Source organism: Lipotes vexillifer, unplaced genomic scaffold, assembly GCF_000442215.2.
Source record: "Lipotes vexillifer unplaced genomic scaffold, Lipotes_vexillifer_v1.1 scaffold1041, whole genome shotgun sequence".
Classification (NCBI taxonomy): Eukaryota; Metazoa; Chordata; class Mammalia; order Artiodactyla; family Lipotidae; genus Lipotes; species Lipotes vexillifer.
Genome location: NW_006775616.1, coordinates 2164018 through 2175983, shown reverse-complemented (window position 1 = coordinate 2175983; position 11966 = coordinate 2164018). Strand labels below are relative to the sequence as shown.

Below are 11966 nucleotides of genomic sequence, written 5' to 3'. Positions count from 1 at the left end.
ATATTTTGTAATATATATATATATATATATATATATATAAAGAGAGAGAGAGAGAGAGAGAGGGAGAGAGAGAGAGAGAGAGAGAGAGAGAGAGAGAGAGGTCATAGAAGGCCAATATGGGGTGGTTTTTGCACCTAAGGTTCCCTTTCATTTACCATCTTCATCCTTCTTCGTTTTTCTTCCTTTTCCTCTTTTATTCCCTTCCTCATAATACAAGCTCAGGAGGTACATATGCAGGGTTTGAAAAGAGTGTGTACCAATCTAGTTTCTTTTCCCACCGCATGCGAGGTACCAACAGAGATCAGCATATCCATCGCTTCCTTCATCCCTACAGCAGGCAGGCGACTTGATTTTGTTAAGTGATTTGATTTTACCGTAAGCAATTTGGAGGTACTTATGTATGAATTATCGTCATCCCCAGCAGGAGATGAGTAGTATTAAGTCTTCTGTTTTGAAGATCTGAACTGTTATAACACAGCTGAACTTCTTCCAGGAAGAAGGCCCCAAACAATGTTTATGAAGCAATCAGTTTGACAGGCTAAAATCTGAGAGTTATTGGATTAGTCTCTTGGAAGCTCTTCTTAACAATCTACATTTAAAGCACATCTTCTTTCACAGGTGGGGGATGAATAATACAGGAGTAAAAAAACTTATAATAACATGTCATTTACTGCTTGGGGATATAAAGTTTGCCAACTCACAGTTATTTGTCATAAAACATCAATATTCAGAATCTTTTACAACCTACTAGCAATAAACTGGAAATTTGCATATTAACTTTTAGAGCAGAAATATTGTTATTAATTATTCTCATTATGGAACCTGAAACCAATTATATTAAAATTAGAGCCACAAATGTATGCATAATTGTGGTACACAACATTACGGTTTTAGGTATTAACAGAAAATCAACATTATGACAGCATCAGGAAGCCTATAACTAAAAAATTAAAAACAAACTAATGATGGATGTACTATATGAAAGGTTGTAAACACATTGAAAAATCCAAGTTTGTGTCTACAAAAGAAACATTTTATTCATCACCCAAATCTATAGTTTGAACATGAATTCCACGAGGAAAGTGTAGTTTTAGCTGTCATGAGGGAACTGTGCATGTCAAATGCCATGTAATGAGCATCTGCTCAAAAGTCAGGTAGCCAGATTCCTATGCTGGGTCCTCTCCCTTCCACTGCACCCTTGGTGAAAATTATCTCATTTCACTAATCTGCAGATTCTTTACCTACGAAAGAAAAATAATCCCTATACTTCCTTGGGTTATGTTGAGAACTAAATGGGATAATGCTTCCAAAGTGCTTAGCCTCATCTCCGACCTAGAGTAATCAAATCATAATAAAAATTATAACAATAGCTAACAGTTATTAACACCTAATGTGTGCCAGACAATGATCTAGGAATTTTAGACAATATCAATTTATGTGATCCTCACAATAAAGGAGGTAGACTTATTAACCCTATTTTATGGATAAAGAAACTGAGGCAGAGAGAAGAACCTTGTCCCAGGTCACAGGGTTATAGGATAAATTGAATTTCAACCCAGGGAATCTAACTCCAGGGCTTGTGCTCTTACCCCCTCTACCTAAGTGTTTAATAAAGGTTAGTTATTATTCTTATTTTAAAAAGACAGAAAGAGGAGGGGAAAAGAGGGGAAGAGAAGAAAAGACAGAAGGAAAATAGAGAAGCAGCTTTTTCATCATATTCTCATGCTAGGAATTATTCTGGGCTTTTGCATATGCTTTATAATTTAATCTTCATAACACCCTAAGGGGGAAGTATGGTTATCCCCAGGGCTCTGATGAGATGTCTCAGTTCTAGAGATATTATAAGACACATAAAGTGGAATGGAGCAATGGACAACATTCCATTCTATCTAAACTTAGGCAATATAGTATCTCAGTTTCTCAAGCCCACGTTCACAAATTTTTAAAATAGTGACTTGGGTATTTTATAAGCGTGTAAGTGTAGATTACAACTTACTTTAAAAAATCCACATCTATATGTCAGTGAACAAAATTGCCTTGTTGCCTAATTGTGTAAGGTGATTCTCAAGCAGATTTGGATTGGGATGCTTGGCTGGGAAGTAGGTAGGTAGGGTGACAGAGCTGTAGCACTTCATTCTGTATAGACACAGCCTCTGAAAAAATCCCCACCATGAAGCAGTGAAAGTAATGAACTGAAATTCCTTCTCCTCCTGGCCTTATCTTCTGATTCAGGTACCTACGTAAGAGTTAAAGAACATTCAACTTGCTTTACCCCTTGTGAGAAGGGGAGGTTAAAGGCAAGCTATTCCTAAACACTTCATTGAAGCTATATATACTCTCACGCCAGGTTTCCAGGATACAAGTAAACTTTGATGGCATATTTTAACATATGATGCCCCAACACATACCCTTATCTGGAAGTAGGATGTCAATTGTCTTCTACACAAACTCAAGGTGGAAATACTTGCATCTACCTCCGAAGCACTCCCAAAGGACTGCCAGAAAGTGCTTAAATGCAGTGGTTCAACTCATACCCCAAACATAGCCTGATGACTTTAACATCCAGTCCTTATAACTTATTCATTTATTCAACATTATTGCAAGTTTACTAAATGCCAGGCGCTGGGTAGACCCTGGTAAATTAATCAGTCAAGTTTGCTAGCCCAAGGTGAAACAGTAGGACTAGATGGTAGAAGGGGCATTGGTAGTCTACTATTAGAAACAGGCTAAGTGACAGAAAGAGAAGTGATTGACCCTGGCTTAATATTGCAAGGGGACTGAAAACAAAATGTGCTCCAAATTACATTACAATACTCTATGCTCATGAAAATGTCCACACCTTATCAAGAGTGACTTCAATTATGCTATGCCTGTTTAATCAAGGAAAGTTTTCTGTCCTAAGAAAAGCGGGGGTTCTTAGAGGCATCATCTCCGTTAATTAGATTTTTTGCTTATGTGAATTAATTCATTTTTTAAATGCTAAATACAAGAGATTATCAAATTCTGTCTACAAAAGCAGTATGAAAATATTTTTTAAATAAATCATAAATGATGTCTACCTTATCAAATTATTGTGTGGATAAAGTTACAGAAGGTATATAAATGAGATTTGAAGGTGTAACCTGTTAGATAAAGATGAAGGGATTTTTTTTTCTTATAAATCAAAGTGAGTCTAATGTAGACACAAATCAAGGTACGCTGGATTAGGAGCTGAAGCTGCCATTCCTTGGTTCTCACTTATTAATTATGTAAATAATAAGTAATTCAGTTACTTCAATCTTCAATTTAATTTTTTTTTTTTTTTTAAGGAAACCTTTCAGGTCCGTTTCAGCCATAAAATCATATGATTAAAAATGAAGAAATATTCTTACTTGCATATTATAGTTCAGTAAGTACGGTCAAAAGGCAACATTTTTTTTCTCTCAATGATTATGAAAATGCTTCGGAGAAAGCAATTACTTGGTAATATTTAAAAGATGTCATTGTCATGCTCCACCTTATATCACTGAAGAAAAATATTTTATTCTAAGCAATTAAAAATGATTTTTGAATAGAGGCAATGTCTTTTAATTTTTTTTAATTTAAAAATGATAGAAAAGAAAGGTCTAGAAACTATATGTTAACGATCAAAATGCTAGACTCCAGAAAACGACTAGAATAGAAAGGGTGCGGGCTTACCAAAAAAAATACAACCTCCCCGAAAATAACTTTATACATATATTTTCTTTGTTGTGTCACTGAATAGGCAATTAATAAAGCAATCTGTTTATTCCTACGTATAAATTATTCTAGACTCTGGAGATATAAGGATGGACATGATAGCCTCACCTCTCTTAGAACTTAGATTCTATCATAGAAGTCAAATAATGAGAAAATAGAAATGCACAAAATCATTCCAGATCATAGTGAGTCCTAATGATTGAAAACGATGTTGTTATGTAGAAAAGTAGACGGCAACAAAAAGGTACGCAGAAGACAGGAGAATAAATGGAAGGAACTGCTTTTTAGCTTAGACGTGGTGATATGGAAACTTTCTCTTAGGAGGTCACACCTAACTGAGAACTAAGGATCATAGGAAGTGAGCGTGTGAAAGATCAGGAGAAAAGCAAATAAGGCAGAGGGAGTGAAAGTATCAAGGACTGGTGCAAAAGATAGTTTGTCATTTTTGAGAAATGAAAACAAGACCATGGTAATGAATTTGAGATTTAGTCTAAGTGCAGTAGAAGGCATAAAGCGGGAAAGTAGAATGATCTCATTTACATGTTTAAAAGATTACTCTGGCTGTTTTATGATAAATGGTTAACGAAGATCTAGACAACATTCACAGAGACCAGGTACAAGCGGATGTTGTAGAAATTGTACATCTTGATTTCAGCAAGGCATCTGGCAAAGATTCTCATTACTCTAAGAACAAGTAGGACATACTGAGGTTCAAGTATAGTATAGTATGTATGGGTAAATTTGTAGCTAATTGAACACGAGTAGGTGAAGGATATTGATTTATAAATTTAATCTCATTTTATTGGACATTCTCTACTGGCAGGCTGCCCTTTCCCGGTCAACATTTTGTATCAATTATTTGAATGGATGCTTATCACATTTTCTGCTGACACTGAAGTAAAAGGATAATCAATATGTCAGATTTTAAAAAAAAGATTTAAAACAATTTCAACTGTGATGGAACAAAGGGTCACAACACAGAAGGTGAATTTAATAGGAGTAAATATAAAATTCTGGATTTAGGTATTAAAATAACACAATTGGGTAGCTCTGGATTAATAGCCATTCATGAAAAATCAATCCTCTAATTTTACATGAAAAAAAGTTGAAATATGAGACTGGGAGCTTAAAAAAAAGTGAATTATCAATGTCAGCCCCATTCATCAAAAGAGAAGCTCACATCGTGGGATACTACTGTTCCCACTGTCCTCTGCAAGGTCAAGGCACACGCATAGAGTTGGATACATACATTTCTATAGGGTCACAGTTTAATAGATAATTGAATAAAATTGTGTTGTGAAGAAGATGGTTGTGGATTGAGTACCTGGAGAAGAAAAGAATTATGGGACAAGGGACATGAACATATTTTCACATGTCTGAACCTAACCAGAATCATAGAGTAAGCACTGGGAGTGAAGGTGATAGAGATTTAGATACTTAGCCCAATTTTCAGGAAGAGATATTTTGCTTGATTTTGTGTTTTTGAACAAGTACAGCAATCACGGGTCAGGATGCTTTGTGATGAAAAGGTGAGCTCTCTATCTTCAGAATTTTTCAAGCTGAATGCTTATCAGCTGACGATTCTGAGGGTGGCAGGATGTTAGGCACAAGAAGTGGGATAGGCAGGGTGGATTCCAAACTCAGGCACCTCAACCACAAAACGAGTGGCAGAGCTTTTACTCTGGCTAAACTATTCTATTTAAATGACTATCCCTGAATATGAGATTCTATCTTTCCAATATTTTTAGTAGTAGAAATGCCTGGACTTCTACAAAAGGAGAGCCTTAAGAGTTAGTAATTAGTTTTTTAAATGTCATAAATTAGAAAAGCAAAAGGTTGTTAATGCTATGTTAATCTCTCTTCTGTTCCTGTTATTGTTACTGTTTTTTAAAAAATTTCCTACACTGTGAAATCCAAAAATCGATGAAGTCCAAGAGTAACTGAATACAGAGATTTCCTTACTCTGAGAGTCTATGATTATTTTCTAAAATGAATCCAACAAAATCTATTTGTTAAAAATATAGATAGCACGTTTGTGTTAAACCAAAAGAAACACTTTGGTTCTGTAGCACTCAATCAGACATATCCTCCTATTTTTCTGCTCACCTTAGATTATTTGGAAGAGTACTGCAGAAGACATTCACAAGGAAAATAAGCCTGGTATCCCATATATACCTAATACTGAGACAACTCATTTCTCAACTAATCAAAATGCCACCAAACAGCAATAAGAAATTAAGTACTGAATATTAGGTATATTTGATATTGAGTTTCTAGAGAGGACTTTGTTAATGAGAATATCCTACAGTGTTACTGCCAACAGACTTTGTAATTAGGAAAGCTTCGACATTCATGCACTGCTATATGAGTCGGGATTTTACACAAGGAAACATATAATCATAGGCAAATACATAAACCCTTAAAAATACAGCTGAACATCAATCCTTCAAGGTGTCTATACTCAAATGTGTACTCACTGCTCTTGCCTGTGGATTTTATTTTCAACTTGCTATTTCTAAATTCTATCTTCCACATGCTCATGAACTTTCATTAGCCGGTAATCTTAAAAGATGGCAATTTGTTTTTTAAATGTTCTAAACCAGAAATATAAAAGGTAAAGCTTTGATTGCCTTTACTTTTTGTTTTTTGTAGTTGCTTTTAAAATTTTCCTTTTCCTTCAAATAAGAAAAAGTATTAGAGAATTATAGGATTAAGAGACTACCAAGCTTTTTTCTTTTCCAACTGTGAGCTTCATGGCTAAATCGCTTGTCACACTGACTATTAACTTACTGGTAATTCAACTGCTTGCTTATACGTATTCACTTGAAAATGTGTGTGTGTGTATGTGCGTGTAATTTGTTGTACATGTAAACTTATATGTGTATAAATTTGAGTGTATGTGAATTTATGTGTATAGAGCATCATATAACCAAATTATTGTACAAACTATCTCAACCCTTATAAAAGCAGAAGAATACATCTTCCCATTCAGATTTACAGTTTACCCTACAATGAAAGATATTTTGCAAATATGAAAAAAGGGTAAAGAAGATCAACATGACAAAGTAAAATCTGTTTGGTTTTTTAAGATAAACTTTTTTAAAGGCTGATTGGTACAAGGCACAAAAACTCAAAGTCATATTTGCAGCAGGATATAATTGCTACTTACAAGCAAACTGAAGCTTTGCTTCTCTGCTAACAATTGTTCCAAATGAGTTTGTTGCTCTGCACTGGTACGTTCCAGCGTCTTGGGTTTTATTGGGGTTATTGATCAACAAGCTGCCTTCAACAACACTGTAGCGGAAATCCATACCAATGTCAACATCTGTTCCATTTAACTTCCACCTATAGTATAAAAATGCCAGTAGATAAAGCCTTGTAATATTAATCAATAATTCTGAGTTGTCTAAAATATATAAACACTATGAATCACATGAAATATCATCTGTGACTGTTTTTTAACCATGGTAAAAAAAAAAAAAAAAATTAGAAAAGCTCTACCCAGCAATGGTGTCAACATAGATGCATAGACGTGCTTTAAAAGAGCATGTCCTTTCAAAGTAAACAAGATATTAAAATTTTAACACTTGTTTTTGTGACTACTTACAATGCTACATAGCACTCCTCAGTAAAAGTCCTTTTTCTGGTTTGCCGTCATTCTTTAAATGGGTCTATACAGATGACAGAATACACCATTTTCCGGTAGATTGCTGAGTATCTGATGAAATTGCAGAGTTGCTTTGATTTGGTCCTTAATATGACTGAAATGGCTGACTACAAAGCAGAGGAATCCCATTGATCTAGAGTTATCTTAGGAACCAAACTAGCCTTCAACAGGGATCACTTTGAAGATCTCCTTAGCTACCAGCACTCAAACATCAATCAACCAGCCCAATAAACTGTAGATCAGGCCATTAGGTAACAGACACAAAGAGGGTTTTCTTGCTTTTCTGTTTGTTTACTTGGATCAGCTGTGTACCTGAGTATAGGGCCTGGCCCAATAAATTAGTTTTAGTGGCACTCACACATTTAAACAGAAAAGCTTTAGTAACAAGATCTCCTTTTTTTTTTTTAAACAGCTGATAACATTCCAGAGAGACCTTATTTTAACCAAACTGCATTTCAGTAAGTTGTTTTTCTCTTCCTTCCCCACAATCCTACATAAAATATCAGGTAATGAATATAGCATAGTCAGACTATCTGAATTATCAACTGTCTCCTAGTAGCGTTCACACTGGGAGGCCAAAAATAAGGCAACACTAGACCATAAAGGAAATTGACTGGAAGCAGTAACGGGAGTAAAGAATGAGAAACAGTGATCTTATTTCCTTCAAACTGTAAAAAAAACACTCTTTAAATGTGTGCGTGTATATACATACTCATTGTGTATCCTCTTATAACGTTCAGGGGCACTAGGGCTGGTATGCATAATGTAAAAGGATTTAAATGAAAAAAATGAAGGCCAGTTAGTTTCAAGATTTTGGATACTGGGTATCATCAGGAACGTGTTTAAAGAATGGGTGCTTTCTTTCCACCAAGACGTCCGTCTCTCACACTTCAAAGTCAATCTTAAACCACACCTCTTCTCATGAAGTCTTCCTCAGTATTCCTAGTCAAGATAAATCAAAGCTTCCCCCAAGCTCCTACAGAATTCTCCTTATTTGTTTAGGTGGGAATTCTGCCTTCACCACAGATAATTTGCCTATATCACTTTCGTAGTCTCCCTTTAGTAACCTAGAACTTGACACTCTGTGCTCAATAAAGGCCTGTGGTATTTCACTAAATATTTTACTTCTTGGCTGGATATTTTAGCTTTGAGCATACACAATTTAAGAAGCATCCTAGCCCACCACAGCACAGCAGTGTACGTTTGTTCACTTCTATGTCTTTGAAAGGTGAAAATATAGAAACATGAGGGGTGGGAAAGGTGGGCCAGATCAGGAAATGGGACATAGCTCTTTAAGTGTTTTTTTATAAGAAGATGGGTATTAGAAACTGACACTGTTCTTAAGCTTGACAGTAATTCTCTCTGTGTTCTGACACAGACAAGAAAGTAATAAGCAATAAAAAGAGAATGACTGGGTTACATCCTAGCAGGTCTATGTGCTCATGAATCTCCAGGGCTGACTGCCTACCCTAGACATTTTTTTGAGTCAGCTGGTCACATCTCCGTCATAACTCTCACTTCAAATGAGAGTCGAGCAATTTAATATGACAAGTGTAAGAACTCAAAGAGGAAATTGGAATCTAATGTGAGCTGCAAGCAGAGAGCGGAATTTAGGAATCGGATCACGTGAGCCTTTTTAGAAAAGTCTTCGTAGGGATAATAAGAACACCTCTGCGGGTTTGTCTACACTCGTCATCTCAACCAGAATGCTCTGCAGAAAGTCCATTAATCTACTTTATTACCTGCTTTTACATACAAATAGCAAAGGAAAACGGAATATTTAGAAAATAAGGCGCTTGTTGTGAAACGCAGTTGAGTCTCCATTACACAGCACTATACCAAGTTTTACTGCGATGCAGTCACTGTTCATTCCAACTGAATATGGACTGCGCTGAATTCCTTATTCCATACTGAAACAGTCTTGAAAACATTCACAATTCATTTTCAATGTTTGAGGAGTCTTTTAAGAACTGGTAATATAGAGGCGATGCTCATTTGACACAAAGAGATTTTCCCAAGGGCCAGGACATGGGAGAGTCTTATAAGCTGATTTCTGAATTATTCAGGGAATCACAATCCCATTCTCTCCAGAGAGTGAGGTTGTGCACAACCACTGACACTGTGAAGCTCTGTAAGGTACCATTTTTCAGATCTCGCCGGGAAGCTGTCTATAGGATGTGTTGTAGCAAAACCCTCTCTCTTTGTTCACTGTTTCAGCTTGGCACCGAAGAAGGGGCAGGACCTTTCTGACCTGAAATTTGTTGTCTGCAAACCAAGCTGAATAGAAACTTCACAGCAAAAGTATTTCCACCGAGTACTTGACCATTCTTTCCATTGGGAAGTGGAGGCTGACAGCCATAAGTAATGTCACACGTCCTTCAGGAACTTTAATACAAGGAAAGTGGGCACAAGTCAAAACTTCTTAAGTTTTTCTGGGTCTGGGTCAATCCTTTCAAAATTGAGGGGCAGGAAACAGTGAAAAGAGAAGGCTCCGTTCAGGGGATAAACACAAAGAAGAGAGGTCAGTTGGGGCATCTGAGGGAAAACCTAATAGCAAAGATTCCCATGAAGAACTCACCTTGAATTTCTCCTAGGGGCTCCTCCCCTCAAAGTCAGCCTGAAGACTGAAAAAGTTCAGCCAGAAAGATGTTTGAAAATACCTGATCTCTCCATTCTTTCTCTTGTTCTTTCCTTCTACAAAAGGGAGTTTTTAGCTCCCAGGTACCGATCAGCTATTTTGTCACAGAGAAACTACCAAAAGTATAAAGGAAAGTAGAGTACACTGCAACCAACTGCTAGTGCATTTGGTTAAAAGTTTTCTTCTCAGCTTTTCCTGGCAATCTTTAAAAACATAATAGGTTTCTGTTCCTCTGCTTGTTTTAAATAACAAAACAAGCCCCTATATCTAGAAACACAATGTTACAAAAGCAATGTTAATTAAAGGTCAGAGTTTGGGGAAAAACAAAGCAGCAACCTGCCAAATTCTGCTGCAAAATTTGTTCTCATTTATGGCTAACGTCTGAACTTATACTTGGCGATGTACTAAAAACTGGGGCCATTTAACTCATCATTTATGTATGTAGGAACCTTTGCCTCTTGAATTTATTTATTTATTTATCTTACTACGTAAAGCATTTAAAAATGTTTGATTTAGCCTTGAATTCAACATATTATAGGGAGAATAACTATGTATTCTGATTTATCCAGGACATTGCTGGGTTTACACCTGTCCTCCTGGAATAATTATTAACAGTGGCCTTTTCCTCTCAGAAGTGTGCTGGTTTGGATGATAAATTACATGTTCACCCTAATTATATGGTCCATTAGAGAGTTGTTTTTTTTTTCTTTCTGGAATGTACTTCTTTTTTTTTGTCCCTATGACAAAAGGTCATTAGCCCTCCAAATTCACTTAAATATCTCCTTTTCTGTGAAACTTTCTCTGATACCTTCCCTCTCTATCCTGAAGCAGACTTTCTTTCCTCCAGAATGCCCTAGAACTTGTACATCCTTTATTCACACTTCCAGCATAGCCCTACACTTCCACCTCCAGGCACTGATGCCCAAAGCACACTATTTGAATATGTAGCTTATTAATCTTTGAATACCTCAGACCTAGGATGGAACATTGCAGCTGCTTTAATGTAGTGGTTTAAACATCTTTCCTAGAGGATGTATTTTTCAGAATCCTAATATATACCCTGGTTCAAAGCAGAGCTACCATGATGGAATCTTGGTTAGGAACTCTACAATAAATGACCCCAGGTAATTCCTGAGTCAACTCCTTGGACCCTGGAATTCACAGTTTGAAAAACACTGGGGTGGTCTGATGAATAATGCTATGTTTGATGAATGAATGGGCACACAAACTAAACTCTAAAACAATTTCCACTACGTTAATACCACCATCCTGTATGGGATGTCCCTTGCCCTCTGCCAGTTTGAAAACTATCAATACCTACCTCAGTTCAAATTCCACTTCTGTGCACCCCCGGGAGACTCCAATTCCTTCCTCCCCTAAACTATGGCACATGTGCCACATACTCTTTTGGTTTTTACATACTACTACCTATTGGTTATTAGCTTAAGGTTTTCATCGTTAAATCTGAATAGAGGTAAAATAATATTTATAAGATGTATGTAAATTATATAAAGGATCTCGAGACAATAAAGATCCGTGTTTAAGAAAAGGAATATTATTACTCTTGAAGTCTCCTATTTCCATTTTGTTTCCAATCACTCTTTTCTCAATGATTAATTATAATCTTGAATTTTGACTTTTTCATTCCTTTGATTTTATGATTTCATCATGTATGTTAGTATCCTTAAACAACTACTCCATCTTACCTGCCTTTGAACTTAGTAAATACCGGATTATAAATTTGCATTCTTCTATGACTTGCTTCGTTTACTCAAAGTTACGTTCCTGTGACCCATCATGTTTTTGTAGCTATAATTCATTCATTTTCACTGTTGCATGGGGTTACTGTGTATGAATATGCCAGGTTATATTTATGTATGTTATTTATATTACGTTAAATTTGCTCTTCTAAATTTCTGTCAGTTTGGTGAGTTTGAAAGA

The 11966-nt window shown here is 36.1% G+C and overlaps 1 protein-coding gene across 1 annotated transcript in view; it reads right to left on the bottom strand.

The window, feature by feature from the left end:
- CNTN4 (contactin 4) overlaps window positions 1-11966 on the bottom strand; it is a 331989-nt gene that overhangs the window by 317440 nt on the left and 2583 nt on the right. Inside the window, exon 2 of the mRNA XM_007450035.1 lies at window positions 6890-7065. Coding sequence (XP_007450097.1) covers window positions 6890-7065 — 176 coding nt within the window. The remainder of the gene's footprint in view (window positions 1-6889; window positions 7066-11966) is intronic.